Source organism: Teleopsis dalmanni, chromosome X (assembly GCF_002237135.1).
Source record: "Teleopsis dalmanni isolate 2A chromosome X, ASM223713v2, whole genome shotgun sequence".
Taxonomy (NCBI): domain Eukaryota; kingdom Metazoa; phylum Arthropoda; class Insecta; order Diptera; family Diopsidae; genus Teleopsis; species Teleopsis dalmanni.
In genome coordinates, this window is record NC_051848.1 from 16,906,502 (window position 1) to 16,923,337 (window position 16,836).

General features: G+C 31.8%; 1 protein-coding gene across 1 annotated transcript in view; it reads left to right on the forward strand.

Annotated features, from left to right (window-relative positions):
- The first annotated feature begins 2,095 nt into the window (after nucleotides 1–2,095).
- Nucleotides 2,096–16,836, forward strand: part of LOC119689961 — a 57,003-nt gene continuing 42,262 nt past the window's right edge. Inside the window, exon 1 of the mRNA XM_038104920.1 lies at nucleotides 2,096–2,809. Within this exon, the coding sequence (XP_037960848.1) occupies nucleotides 2,140–2,268 (129 nt within the window). The 5' untranslated portion in view covers nucleotides 2,096–2,139 and the 3' untranslated portion in view covers nucleotides 2,269–2,809. The remainder of the gene's footprint in view (nucleotides 2,810–16,836) is intronic.

Consider the following 16,836-nt stretch of genomic DNA (forward strand, 5'->3'; position numbering starts at 1 on the left):
TATGTCAAGGAGAGATATACTATAAAACATTTTTTTTTGAAATTTTTTTTTTGCAATTAACTTAATTAATTATAATAAATGTTCGTAGCAAATTTTTTTATATATACATCAATATGCATATATAGGAAATAATATTCTCATTGGTATTATCATCAGGCCCTTTAGTTAAATACACTATTTGTTTAAAAACTAACTCTTCCAACATTTTTTTCCACACCTATATTTCAAGCGTTTTAAGTTTCTCTAATGCTTTTAATGGGTCTTTATTTAAATTTCAAGTTGTCATAACTTTTAGATTGGGGGATTGGTAACAGGGATCTATCTTCTTATCCCTTCGATTAGTTCACTTGTCCTAAATGTTATGGTTTCAATATTGTAGTGAGAAAATCGCAAACTTGAATTAAATTAGTTTTTTAACATATATAACCTTTACATAGGCTATTAAATTAAGTATCCATACGATATACGTAAATTCCTCTATTCACTCTATTGGTAAAAGTGAACTTAGACTTATCAGATGAAAGTACTTTAAATAATATGTTAGTGTGCGTAACATAATCTCAACACTTTCAAAATCTAACCTAATATAATGGGTAACATAAAAAGTGTTCGTCTATTTCTCACTAGATGATGTTCATACCTAAATGTCCAGCCACACCGATCCGATTAGGGCAAACGAATATGTGTTTCAAATGCGACATTTCAGGCTACATTTATTTGTAAAAAATTTGTATTAATTTAAAAATTAGTGAAATATCTAAAGAAATATGCTAAGTTATGCTTAATTACTATAAAAAAGGACAACTGCTGCAAAAACATGACGAAAAATTTATGCGGTTCACAATGAGTATGCTTGGAGTGAACGCCGGATTAAGGAGAGGTTTGCTAGATTTTGTGTTGCAAATTTGAAAAAATCCAACCTACGCGAAGAAGTTTGATGTTTGGATACCACATGCACCAAAGCAAATTACTGTCATATTTCAAACTATTCCTTACGGGCGACGCAAATGAATTAAATATTACAAAAACATCGAAGCGATCGTGGTCAAAAGCTGGTCATTCTCCACAAACTGGGTTATCAACTGGTCTGGTCTGGGTTATCGGCAAACATTGTTATGTCGAGTCGTCGAATTGAAATTGTTTATTACAAGCTTTTGCAGTCTGATGTAGTCGTTAGTTCGATCCTTTATTACTCGCAACTCAAATGCTTGAACAAAGCAATCAAGAAAAAGCGACCAGAATTGGTCAACAGAGAAGCAGTTGTGTTCCATCATGATATGGCCAGGGCACACGCGTTTTTGATCAGTTAAAACAAATTGACGAGACTTCGTTGGGCACTTTTGTATGCAAAGCCCGCATTTTGTACACTTTGTCTACCACAGTTACCACAGGTTTTTGCATAACTCTCTTGGGAGTAAAAAATTGGTCGACCGAAGAGCTGCAGAAAGTCATTTGGCAAAATTTTTTGCCGATAAGCCTTATTTTAGATTTTGAAACAGAACTTCAAAAAAAGAGGAATAAAATGTGGATTGATATTTAGAGTACTATAATCATCAATTGATATTGAAATTGTTGAGGGATTGGCATTACCACTGCATAATCTACTTGTTTTACAATTTCCTAGTTAATTTCCGGTACTTATTTGCCTTCGTAATATTTTCCTTTATATTCATTAATTATCATTTATTTATTTTTGTTCTTGTTCAATGGCCGGGCCGAAACATCGTTGTCTTAGGGTATTTAGTAACTGCTTTTAAGACACACATTCATATATTAGCATATTGTATACTTATATATAATATTACAATACTCCAAATCCTCTTTCCCGTTCTTCACTCGTCTCTTCTCCGGCATACTCGAGTTTCTGCTTTTTTTTTGGATTTGCTATTTTTGGTGGGGTTACTCATTTTGGTTGAACATACGTACATCAAAAAAACGCTGTCAAAGCTTTTTGGTTACAGCTTTTAACAGTTGTTTTTGTTTGGGAGCTTTGGCTTGAGAAACGAAACATATTAGCTAAGAATTACTTTTGAAACGAAACGCTCGAGCAAACGGGTCTTTTAGTTATCTAGGATATGTTGGCGAAAATTTTCAATCAGTACAGAAAAAAACAGTCATCGTTGAGGTCGTCGTAAAGAAATGGCAGCCCATCAATTTTACGAGAATAAATTTACAAATTTTCATAAAAATCACATCAAATTATTTGCTGTTTACATGAAAACAGCAAATTTAATGCAAAACGCGAACGTCCTCAAAAGGTCGCTATAAAGACGCGAACGGACGCGAACGGTGCGAACGGACGCGGTCTCAGCGGTCTCAGCGGTGTCAGCGGTCTCCGTTAATAATTATTATTTAAGCCGTGTAACGCGAAAATTGAAGTTTTGGTTTTTATTTATTAACTCTTCTGTTTCTGTTCCTACTCCGGTTTCTATATTTCCATTTCTGTTGGGGACTGGTTTTTGCTTTGGTTTGGATTCGTTTCTGGGATGTTGTGCGAACCAAGTATTTTGTAACAAGCAACAAAACAACAAAAAAAGTGTTAATAAAGCAGTGCGATAATTTTTATTTTGGCCAAGTTAAGAAGGAACATTTTATGAAAAACTATACTGAAATTTGTTATGAGTCGAACATTTATTATGCTTTTGGCCATTGAGAAGTAGACGGCAGAAAACAGAAGTTACGCATTTTTTACATGAATTTTATTTTTGTGGCGTGGAGCTGAAACCAAAACCGAAAAAAATACACTCGTATATTTTATATCCTCAAAACTACACTGACTACACGGAATACACTGCAAGAAAAATACAAGGTAATGTAAATAGCTATAGGTTTGGGTGAGGCGGCCACAGGAGTGCGAGGGTTGTGTGAAAGTTTGGAGGAATTTGTTATGTTTGGGTGGGTTGTGGTGGGTTGTGGTATTTCTTAACAGTTCTTTTGTATGCTTCTTCCTCATAATTCGGAATTAGTTCGGAAAATTCACAAAGAAAAAACATTCATTGACATAACAGTCGAATGCGTTCGATGTGGTAGCTGGAATGCACTCCTCCGTCTTTGACATGTAAAAGCCAAAAATTGTGAGTAGCGTTAGTAGCATGGCACTGTGATTGTTATTGTCTTTCCTGATGTTGATATCGATGTTGATGTCGACGTCGATGTCGATGGTAAATATTTGGTACCAAGAAAGGACATGCAAAATTGTTGTGGGCTATAGTTCGCTCGTTTGTCTGTTTGAAAAATTATTATATAATAATAAAAGTGGATTTCATTTCTCATGCACCCATTCCTTCCCATCCCTTCCTCGCATTTGCGCACATATGTTTCCAAAGAAATTCATTGCATTACTTTATGGAGCTAATGGATGTGGTGTATGAATGGTAATAATCCGTATATGGTGTGTGTAATTTGATTGAAATATTCGAAGCGGCAAATCATCTGAAGTATTTATGAAGTCTTCGATAAGCATTGCAATTTAAAATAAAAATCCTTGATATTAGAAACTATTATGAAATTATAAAAAAGAAAATATATCATATATAATTGGGCATTAATGAGTATTAGGTAAAAATTAGAAGATAGGAGATCTTACAAGTATTATGTAAAATAACAGTTATTCATTTTAAGCGGAAGTACGAGTCTATACAAATAGGGATTTATAATAAAGATTAATAAAATTTATAGGTGATAATTTGTATTTCATTTTTAAGATAAGTTGTTAAAAGATTAATCTTAACATCCGGCAAACGGCTAAAAGACGGCCATAGCTGTAGGCTTTATATATATAATATAATTGTTATAATTTTCTATACAATACCTCCAATTTAAAATGAAGTAAAATAAAGCTAAATTACTACTAATGAAGATTAGTTTTATTTTAATTACTCCAACAAACAAATATTAAAAAATTTAAAACTTTTCTTTGTATGAAACTGTATCTGAACTGATGCTTCAAAATGTTCGAATATATTATCGAACTCGAACAGGTGGGTCAAATACTTTAAATGCTCTAGAATTTACAGCTCGAAGATGTTTGTTGCACTCGAATAGCTGATCTGCCTATTATTTAATTTTATTTTCAAATTATTTTATGCAAATATATAAAACAGCAAATATTCGAACATAAATAGGTGTTCAAATTTTTTTGAAGTAACAGACTAATCTCGAAATAAATGTTTAAAGAAAACCGTTTCTAGCTTTACGACTGATTCAGTTTTTATAATAATATATAATTTCTATCACTTAACGTCCATATTAAATGTTTTATCTCAATATATGTATATAACAATACTGACAGTTTGTAGGGCGGCATATACCTAAATCTGAGCCGATTTAAAAAAAAATTAACATTTACATTTTTGATTTATTAAAACTTTGGCGTGAAATCACGCAGCAGCTGGTACTACAGCCAAAAGAGGTCTATTGTACCAATTTCACTATTGATTACACAAAGCCCTCTAAAGCTTTGTGAACAAAGTCCAGAACTAAATCTAAAGAAACGCTTTTAATCTGTTCTCTAATGACAGAAATTCCATAATTTCTTTTGTGCGTATTTAAGCTGGATGGTCACAAAGAATGTGTATAGTAGTTTCCTCATCTTCAAGGCATAATCTGCATTCCGTATTAACAGATAATCGTAGTTTATGAAGGTGGTATTTCAGGTCATAATGACCTGTAATGAAACCCGTTACAACCTTATATCACATTTTAAGAATTTAAGAATAAAATTTATATAATACAATATATACTCGAACAATGTGTTCTTTACGTATTCAATCTTGGTGAAAAACTTTAATAAAGAGTTTGTTCTTTAAGAACAATATATATATATTAAATAATATACTTACCAAACAGGGTAAATTAAATGACTAATGTAAGAGTTTTTCATACTGGAACTTCTGCATAAATCATCAGTTTAAATAGCAGTCAAATTCAAATTTAAAATTATTGGCGCTATACAATAATTTCTTAATAATTTGTTACATAAAATGAAGTATAATTCAAAATATTATAAAATTCAAACATTTAACTAATCGATTAGATTAGGTTGTATGACAGCCAGATCCAAAGATTCATCTTTCTTCCAGTCCTCACATTATAAATAATCGCATGCCATTTTGTTCGCTATTGTCTGTAACGCTTTGTTCATTGTTATTCCGAGCAAAGGTTGCAACTGCTTTCAGAGGCAAGAAAGTATATACTATACATATACTATATACTATATATGTACTATTTTACAAAACACATATTAATTACGTATTATATATTACATATATGGTAACATATTATATCTTTTATTTTATATGCATTATTCACTAATAATGCTTTATGCCCCGTTGCAAAACAGTCTCTGTTTAATCTATAATGTTTGATCGATACAGGTCCAATACTCTGATAAAATGGCTTAAATAAAGAATATTTTTTTGAAAATATTAACAATAATTATTAGTTATTGTTAGTTATTACCAATGTTATTTATATGAATGTACTTAACTTTAATTATTCATATACATAGGTATATAGAGTCATTTTTATTTATGCTCAAGATAAGGTGGTTTCTAAAATAGTCGCTTAATATGTTTTTCTCTTAAGGAAGCTAGCAATCTCCCAATTTGCAAAAATTTCCTTAACTTCTGCTTACATTAAGTAAGTCCAGTCTCCTTAATATTTTCTTCTGAACTCTTATCGGAATCAATTTCTTTCGTATCAAATGTAGTTCTCACTTGAAATATTATAAAAATCTGTAATAGGGACTATACGACTATGACGACTATTACGATTATAACTGAGAAATAATTATTGCGATTATATTAAATGCTTCAAAAGGAAAGCATTTAAACCATTATGCGGGTTATATTATGTATCCGAATAATTTTAAGATGTACCATTGAGTAATTCGTAAAAAACACATTAAGAAAGCTTGCAAACAGCAATAATAGATAGTCAATTGGAGAAATGATTTATTATCTGTCGACGGTTCCAAAAAATTAAGTTTTGTGTACTCAAATTTTTTCGGTGTTTGTGGGTGTAGTTCTGTTATTTCTTGAAAAAAGTAATCAAAAAGAAAATCACATTTAATAAACAAAAGTGAACTGCTAACAATTCCTTTGCGAAAGTAGTTACAACACCAAACCATGCGCCAAGGATAAAAGCCAACGGCGTAAGGAGAAGGAACTACCTAAATTTTTTTCTTATTAATCAGGCATACCGTTCCTGCTACTGTCATTATTTTATTACATTATAATGTCCTCGAGGACAAAAGAAATAGCGGGACGAAGCGTTTACATCACACAACGACAAAAGAAAATATAATAAAAAATGCTAAAGCTTTTGCCAAGGGTGTTTTGAAACAGGGTAGAACAGTTAGGCGAGCTTTTTTGACAGTTATCATACGGTAGGGATGCAACTCATATGACCAGAGTCCAAAACACAGAGAAACGTTGTTCTAACTGTCAAAACATAACGAAATCATATGTTCTTATAGCAGGAAGTAAGACACGAGAGCAGATAGGAAAAATACGAGATGGCAGCAGTGTGGGTCATATTAACATATGTTTTCGTGGCATGCACGAGTGAGTGAGTGAGAGTGAGAGCACGGCTTTGCGAGAGATGAGAGCGTGGCAACAGGAAGTTTTTTATTTTGATTTGTTTTTATAGTAACCCAACAAAAAGAGTTTTGAGTTATGCCGCTACGTTTATGTAATATTTTGTTTTTGTAATTGTGCATTATTTTGGTTACGTTGTCGGTAGGGACCTTTTATTACATTTTTTTACACGTTTTTTACACTTTTTTCACACTTTTTGTTCAATATTTTTGGTATTTTTTCACAGCTGTGCGGAACTGTTTAAAATTTTATAAAGAGCACGCCATGACGAGACAACATGACGCTCTTTGGTATACAATGGGCCGTAGCAGTCTCAGCATACCGTTGCATGCAAACCTCATTTGCTGCCTCTGCAGAAACGTATATTACGCCCCCTCCTCGGGGTGTCGAAAATTTCGCTTCAATCACACCCACTCCAATATGTCAACGGCATAGCATGGACAGGCGCCCTATTTGCTTGGTACTGATTTCTGCTTCTATTCAATGCTCAATGTAAACTTGGATTTGGTGGGCCAAATAACATTGAAAATTGTTTTGGAAATGTATAAAAAATGATACTGAAATACTGAACTCTTTTTATACTTCCTCTGCCGTCCTCGTACATGGTCAATGCGAAATTCAGGCATGCACGGATGTTTGTGTATATGTTCATGTTTCATATAAATTGTTTTGCGGTCAATTTGCGTGTGTACGATTTTTGTCCTTCGATTTGTGCTCGCCTTCTTCTATTCTCCTATATTATTGTATTTGCCCGTAGGAGGTATCCATCACCTTTTGGCTCTCGAGAAGGTAAATCGGAAGAAACGTGTACGAGGGCAAGGAATTCTACTGTGAAGTTTTTTAAAGTGTTTATTTCGTGCTTGTATTATTCTTTGAATAAAATTTTATACTTTCATATAAATCTTACGGTGGGTGAAATATACACCACAATGTTAATGCTTCTTCCCAATCGAAAATGGAAACACCCACCCATGCCCCTGTTCTGTTGCACATTTAAAACTATTTAATTTGCCCTGTGGTTCCATGTATGGAAACTTAATTTGATGTGGGTGAGCTGATGGCTAAGTTTGCTTATGTTTTCCTTCATTTTCTTACCTTTCTGTCTGCTGAAAGGTTGAGTGGAGTTAGTCAACCTGTCAATATCGATTTATTTGCAACAATTCCTACGAATGCTTTAATGGCTTGAAATATTTTAAGAAAAACACAGCAAATACACAGAGAATTTATCCGAATTATAACCTTAGTTATGCTTAGTGCACGTGGGTGATGTGGGGATTTGGAAATTTCATGAAGTTTAAAATAAAATAAATTCAATATTATTCTTATGTAAGCACAAAAATAATTTTTTCAAATTTTATTGGATCAGTACATACTATATATTATAGGTTTATTAAAAACTTATTTAATTCGCATTGTAATCAGGTAGTAGTTTATCGGTAGTTTATATATACATATATATGTGTATATGTGGAGTTCGAGTTAAATGGTCTGCCTCAAAATGTGTAAGTGTGAATAAATCTTAGCTGTAACCTCAGAAACCTTGCTGATTTGGACTAATCTCAAGGACTTTGGTTGTACAAGGACGTTACCTCATAGTTATAGTTAGGCACACAAAAACATTTCTTGCAGGTTCCAGCAAACCAACGGTTTAAGATGCTTCTATTAGAAAATTCATATTTTAAACTTAATGAGGAATACTTAATTAAACTTAATGAGAATTGGATTTTGATAAATCAAAAGATGTAGATTAAGTCTCTCACAAATATTGTGAGAGTGTACACATTGAAAAAATAATCAACGCTGTATAGACTAACTTAGACCCTACAGGTGCACTGCTAAACATGGTGTCTTGACTGTTTTAACTTGAAAATCATTTTTAAGTTTTTTTGAATCTCAGTGTTGGATTTTTCTGTGAGAAAAGTGTAATTCAGTCTAGGGTTGAGTAACTACAGAAGAAGTGTTTTATCGTTTCTTAATTCGCCTTATTTCCACAACTTCTGCAATATTTTTAAAAGAAAATTTCTAGCCTAAGAGTATTAACACTAAAAAGTCAGTGATTGGTTGCATAAGCTTATTAAGCCACTTAACTTATTTATCAAATATCAGCCACATTATCTTGACCTTAAGCAAGTGTTTCTATTTATCTAGGACCTGTCAGTCCCTTTAACGATCACGAGTACGCTCAAGAAAAGATTAATAAATTACTTGACTTAATTATTAGCGCTGCAGTATCATTGTGCCTTAGAACCCCTATGGGACTTGGTGCCGGCTGTATAGACGTTCAACTCTCCTCTTCTTCACGACATGGATTAATTTTACTTGCCTCTTCGTCTCTTGAAGTCCATTTCGAAGGTATAGTACTTTTTTCACAAGAAGAAGTCATATTTTCTCCTGGTTGCTGCAATTTTGACAGATACCATCAGGTCCAGGCAACTTATTTTAATCAAATGTTCTAATACTCCTCTCCATTTTTTTCTAGTGTAAGTAAAACATACTACACTAAAATTAATTGTACATTGCAAAATTGGAACAATAAACAATAATTAAAATGTAGAGACTTTTCATTAAAGATTAAATAGATTTTTTGGATTCCTTAAGCAAGATTGGTTGGATAGCAAGGTACATATTCAATATAATAAATATCGAAGTGTTTTATATCACACATGATATTAGTCAAACGAAGGTTCAGGAAAAAACAGAAATTTCTATGTTTTTCTATGTTTTTGGCTTACTATATTTGGAGATGTTTCAATTTAACATTGTTACTTCCACTAATAATAACAAATGTATTGTTAATAAGAAACACTTGTAGGTATTTATAGAAAGGATATAGCACTACATAGATACTGCTTTTTCACTCTCCGGTTCGAAATAAACTTTTATATTAAAACATCAGTCTCCAACACTCAAGTTATCCTCTTTTATACTTTTAACCTGATACTCAATTAAACAAACGATTTTTAGTGGTAATAAAAATCTGAATTGTGCTTGATTGCATCTTTAATTTTGTTTGCGAATGACAAACAGTTTTTCTATTTGTAAAAATAATCAGAGTATTCGCGTTCCATTTCTATTTAGAAATCTATTTCTGGCCATGCTGGACGTGTTGTACATATCAATAAATGTTTGTAAAGCAATCTTCATTACATTAAGTGAACTCGAATTACAGACCTTTTCCGATTTATTGACTTGTAGTTGGCTTACCGAAATTTTAAGAGTCAGAGTAAAATTAAGCGATTCTAATAGGGTAAAGGATTCTTCGTTTAAAATAATAATAACCTCTCTATTCTGATTGCGGATATTTCTCACCTATTGGTAATTACTTGAAAAGCCAGAGACACATGTTTGGGCAAATTTTAGTATACTTCTCAGATTTGATGCTTGAAGATGTAAGCAATTAGCTTGAAATCACTTTAACATCATCTGATATTCCAGTTTTCCTTAACAAGGACAATCATGCCGTTGATTGTTTAAATTGATGACCGCGTAATTCAACGATTCTGCTAAAATCAACGGAAGGGACGGGTCTTTATTTGAATAGTGTGGACAGTTTTGCTCATTTAATTGCAGACTAGTGATCGCCTATAACCTTGTAAATGTGGAAGACTTTAAATTGTTCTTTAATTTCGTGTGTAGACAAGTTGGGTTCAAGTTCAGCTTTAGTTTGAGTGTAGACTTTTATAATTTTTTTGAGTTTTGTAGTATTTGTTTTCGAATTTCATTTTATTTTGTAATAATCACTGTTCAAATCGTTTTTGTATTACATTCATACATATATAAGGCTCCTGATGAAGTGAATTTGCCGATATACGTATAGGAATATACAAAAACATATGATCGAAATATAAGTTAAAATCCTGAAAAACAAAACCGACTTTATAGAAAACCATTTCAGTTAGTTAAGTCTAACTATATGTAATTATATATTCTCCTAATTATATTTCAAATAGCGAAATGTAATAAATTATAATTTTTATCCTTAACCTTAGCAGAAACGTTATTAAAATCCACACTGAGCTTCTTACAGAACACTGTAGAGTTAATTACCACATGAAGATTATAGGTGCGATAGAAAGTGATTCCTGTCGACTCTGTCATGAGCAGAAGGAAACATCAGAACATATCCTATGCAACTGCCCAGCGGCGGCAAGACGTAGACTCAACTATAGCAATTACAAGATTTATAAATAGTCTTGAATTGTTTTAGTTGGGCCTTTAGATCTTTTAGGTCGGGTGCATTTATACCCTATTATTTAATAATAATAATAATAATAATAATAAATTATAGTAAAAACTTGAAACATTGCTATTAATGAATGCGAGGCCGTATGCAAGGCCACTACTATATGTTATGATAATAATGTAATTACGAAAATATGATATCCTTCAATTAATTATAAAAATTCAGAAAAATTTTGAATACCAAGAGGCGCTCATTGCCACTTCATTTGAATGTGATTGAGTCGCTGATGCACCGCAGCTGCTTTTTATTGGAACTTTGTGCGGTTTTGAGGTCTTTTCGTTGCATTTTATTTTTTAATTAATCTAAAGCTTTTTTGTGAACTTTTCGAATAAAGATAGAAGTGATTACGAGTATCTTTTGTTATGATTAGGTTTCATGCGCACTTATTCTATTCGATTAAAAATAATAATAACTTTTTTTCCTCATTGTCCTTACATTCCTTACATTCCAGAACCAGAGAACGGGCTATGGTTAGTGGAGAAACTGTTGCAATTCTATTATTCGGAGTACAGAGTAGAAATTTATATAAAATGTAATATTTTAAATTTAGAAAGTTATTTTTTGAAATATTTCCAAGTCACATAAGAAGTTGCTCATATATGTATGTATGTATGTATGTCCGGAAGCGTTTAACTGACACACCCCACCCAATATGAAAATTTATTCTTATAACTTTTTAGTTCAGTTTTCATTCTTCTTCTTCTTCCTTTATGTTATTTTATATAATTGATTATACATATCTTGTTGTTGTGTAATCAGAGATATATACATAAGTATATGTATATGCATAGATATGTACGTGGTATTTTTTGTAATTAATTCATTCATGCCAACATTTGGCATGTCCTTCGAAGCAATGCTACACTCTGCTCTGTAGCTCTATAGATTATGCAAGATTTCGAAGGGCTTGTGTCCTTCCTGTTTCAAGTTTCAAGTGCAAGAATTTGTAGTTGCACAACATTTTCATTTTCATTTTCATTTCCATTCTCATATTAATTTATATTATAATTTTTTTTTTTTTATTATCATTTATTATAAATTGTCTTTGCTTTATTGCAAATTGCACCAACAACCACACACACACACACACACACACACACACACACACACACACGTGTTTGCAAGGATAATTATTTTTGAAAAAGAAATGAACATGCAAGTTCAAAGCTATGTGCATGTGTTTGAGTGTGTATGTGGATGTGTGCGCTTATACATTATATATTATACGTTATACGTTATATGTTTTTAAATAGTAAATGTTAAATAGTAAATAGTGAATAGTGAATAGTAAATGTATGGGTTAGGATGCATAACAGGCCAGGCCAGGATGGTGGCTGTGTTGGCAAGACTAAACGTTTGGCATTCACATTGTCTCGGAGTGTTAAGTAAATCGATATCAAAAAGTCATGAACCGAGTGTCCTTTTTTTTTCTTGCTTGCTTATTGGCTTGCATATAAATTCCAGTTCAGGATGCATTTCATATCGTAATGTAATAATCGCTGTATGAATTCTTTCTATACTACATTCACACATACATACATATATAGCTATGTGTTTTAACAGTATTTTAACAGTTGTTTACTTGTGTTTTGTTAGTATTTGGTTGTCCTTATAAGGGATTTGTGTAATTCAGTGTGGGCTGAACTCGAGCTTGAAGCTTGTACAACAACCATTTGTGGTGAACGTATGCCATCATTTATATTAGAGGTGAGTTTCTTTGTTCAAATGCTTGTGGAAAGGCACATGCCTTTTTGTATTTGTATTAGTTTGTATTGGTTAGTTAGTATTTGTTAGTTAAAATATAAATCAATTTACTATAAAACTTTTTGAATTTATTTATCGACTTGTTTTTTATATAGGTGTGTAGTTTTTTATCTGGCTGTAGGTCCCTTCTCAAATATCTGTGTTAGCCTGCCGCCTATAGTGGCTTTGTTCGTTCTTCATTATTCTTCACTCCAATACCGCAACTACTTACAAAGCACAATGATGTCTAGGGAGTACACGCTTGTATACTTCGAATTCGATTTGTGCCTTAAATAATCATAAATAATCATTTTAAATATAGTAAGTTTTAGCTTTAGTTTTATCTACTTTGTTATGTTTACTTACAGTTTTTAACTTTCTAAAACGGTTGTCCATAGTGGTAACCTTAACGAGACTTCAGTCAAAATTTTCGCTTTAAACGGCAATTAGAACGAGTTTACGTGTTATAAACAAAAACTTTTTCAATGAAAAAATTATAAAAATTTTATTCCCAATTTGATTTAGCGGCAACATTCATTTCCCAAAGTTGCGATTTAAAGTCTCCATGACCTTTCGAGCACCATAAAATGCTAACAGGCATAGACGAATCGGTTGCACAGCACGGTAGCGGTTGCCATTCCCCCCAACCCAATGGGGGAATGACAAGATTATTTTTATACGAGCAACGAAAACTCCTGGTGAATTCAGGAGTTTGTGTTCACTCTTGACAAAGACACAAATTTTAATCAAACTACTCATATTTTAACATGATTCGTCCCTGTCGCCAAGTTGCATATACAGTATTTGGCTTAACTGTACTCTGAACCGTTTAACTATGCTGATGACGGTACGGCTCCCGGTTTCCGTATAGCGTATAGCACAATGGCAACAATGGCAACAATGGCATTTAGAGTTAAACCCATTATTATAAGACTACGCGTACTGTCTGACTACTTGTCTGCGACTGTTTGAGTTTGTTCAATGTTCAAGCGAATGTCTCGCCAAATTACATATAAAAAAAAACAAGTTTTTTATAATCAAATTTTCGGTAGTGTTAAAATACAAATTCGAGTATACAAATAAATAACTTGTGCATATGTACACATAAATTTAGATATTGTACATATGTATATGCTATGTGATAGCTCCTTGTAATATAGATACGTGTGCACATATGTATATATGTATATCAGTTTGAATATCTACTATGTAGTTAAATCCTTAAACCTTTGGCCCCAGTTTTGACCTTCCACATGTGTTGATTGCATTATTAACTAAAAATATGATTTTAATAATAAAAAATAATTGTAATTGGAATATAATCTCTTTACTCGTTATTATTATTTAATTTTTATTCTACTTGGCAATGATGATGTTTCTTTAAAATATACTTTTTATTCCTGTTACTTTGGATACAAGAACTTCTTGACAGTAGAATCTTATAGTTATTGATTTCCCACTCAAAAATAAAATTTACTTTCGGTTGTGATTAAAGTAAATCCCTTCCAAATAGTGATTGTTCTTCAGAGCAACCTAAAAATAATGTATTAATATAATAATTAAAAATGATTAATTGGTTTGTATGCAGAATAAATTTTATAAAGTCTATAGATTGAATTGTATTATACAAAATGCAGTGTAAATTCAGTACAAAAATGTGGAGTTTCGACAAATTACAGAAGGTGCATGGTGCTAGGTGAATTTCCTCCCACTCGGAAATCAAATCTGCTTTCATATCTAAATTGACGATTTTAGCTAGGTGGCAATGAAAATTGACTCTAGACAAATTTAACAATGACCTGTTGCGGTAACTTCTCTAAATTTTACTTTTTAATTGGCCCCTAAAGCAAAATCCGAAACATCTTAATTGTCACCAATCAAGCCTAGACTAGATATTCACAGTACTCACGTCAAGTCCTGGAAAAGACACAAGATAATCAAATCGACACATACTATATATTTGACGATTCCAAAACCCGTTTTAGACACTATGATTAGAAGCACTCTTTATGCAGCTATGTCAGAATTTGGTATCCCAGCAAACGGTTATGTTAAATGACGTTGAGCAGCACCACCAGCTCCGTTAGAATTGAGAAGAACCTCTTCGAGCCTTGCTTTTAGAGAGGGTGCCTTCTTATCGTGTGACTACTTTAATCTAATGTTGGAAACGATATTTTTAGCAGCAGATTTAAACTGTACTGACACAATATTCTACAAAAGTGTAATGTTATCATTGACCTAAATAACCGCGCTGTCAATGCGGCTTTTTCCAACTTAGAAAAACAAGAAAAACAAACGGGTCTTGTGGTGAATGAGGACAAAACAAAGTATTTTCTGTCAACCAACAAATTTCCTGATCGTCTGGGGACCCTGTCAGAAAGACTTTGTTTATTTGTGAACCAGTGTAAACACCAAAAATGACGGCAGCCTAGAGATTCAACGAAGAATCACTCTTGCCAACAGATGTCACTACGGGCTAAGTAGGCAATTGAATAATAACAAAAGATAAATATAAAATAAACTATTTCCGCTCAACAGGTTAGACTTAATCATTCTAAATGGTTATTTTATTTTATAGGTCACTGTGGTAGCTTGAGGTATCATTAAAATAAATTGAGTCTTCCCTTCACTGATGTCTGTTCATATTGTAAAATTGAAAGGTTAGAGCATATTGTCTGTGAATGCTCTGTTCTTTGCAGATAAAGACTTTTACCCTCTAGTATTTTCTTGGATTGCTAATTAATGTAATATAATATGTTGAAGTACATCGTTTTCAATATAGTCTTTTTTATTTAAATATCTCATAAAGAAAAACTTAGGAAAGTGTATTAATCTATTACTAGAGTTCATTTAAAAAATTTTTTAATTTTTTTACCACATTTAGAAGAATTACAAAGCTTATTCGCAAGATAAGTACAACTGTATTGTACTTCAAAATGATTTCTTACAAACATGTGGATTTAAGTTTACTACTTATTGCAATCTGTGTGGGACATCTGTACACCACTTGGATATAGAGAATCATATAGGAGAATCATAGCAATCTTATTGAGATCCCTTGCAATGATATAAGATTGATAGTTAATTTACTGACTTATCATGTCAGTTAGGTATTCATGCTAAAAGATGGAATCTTCTCTTAAATAATTTCGCTGAGAGGACTACAAGAAAATTGCTTCACATTTGCTTTGTGTCTATCGAACACAATAACGATAAAGATAAGATAAAATATAGATAAAATATGGTACGTATTCAATTAAAGTTAGTAACGAGACGTTCCTTAAAGATCATATTCAGCTTTATAAAATGTCCCAGACCATTTCAAACTTTTCGTGCTTTCTACGATAGTACAAAGCACGATCTCTATTATAATCTAACCTAACTAAATTGCTTAATATATCTAATGTCTTTATTTAATTTTTAAAATTTTGAATTTTCTTCCACTTACAATTATTTTAAACACTATGATAAACAATTAAATACGACAATGCTTTCACAATCCTGTCACACTCTTAAAAACTATCGCCCAACAAACAAAAATGTTAACCAATTTCATTGTCAATGTTAATGCTAACATTTGCACAAACAACAACACACCCAAGTGTAAATCTATTTCATTACCAATGTTAACGATAATATTTGCACAATGTTAACTTTAAACGTACCAGCCAACGTTATGAACAGACAAAGTTTGCAAAAGTATTGTTGGCCGAGATAAACGTTCAACCTACATGATTATAATGATATGATCAACAAAGATTGTAATATTAAGGGTACTCATCTAAACTGATAAAAGCCTTATAAACCTTATAAATATATAAATTTATCTACTTGGTAAATGAAGTATCAAATTTTGTATGAAAAATCGCTTACACAAATTTGATAATTTTACACAACAACTTTACCGAATAAATTTATATCGTATAAATTTATTTGCAGAAGAATGCAACTATGTAGAGACAACAGCTAATTGTAGAACCGGTGCGTGTATGTGCACAAATTTGATATTTTGCTTAAATAAAATGTAATTTGTATGAATTTCTTGTTTTATTATTTATGTATTATAACGAAATATAGAAGGTATAGAATGAACCCAAAGGCTTTGTAAAATTGTTAATGTAGCACGTTGTTAGAAAATAAATTAAATTAAATTTAGTAAATAATTCCATTTTATATGTTTTAAGTAATGAAATTTAGTTAATTCTATTTTATATAATTTAATAAAATAATAATAAAAACTTAAAGTATAAA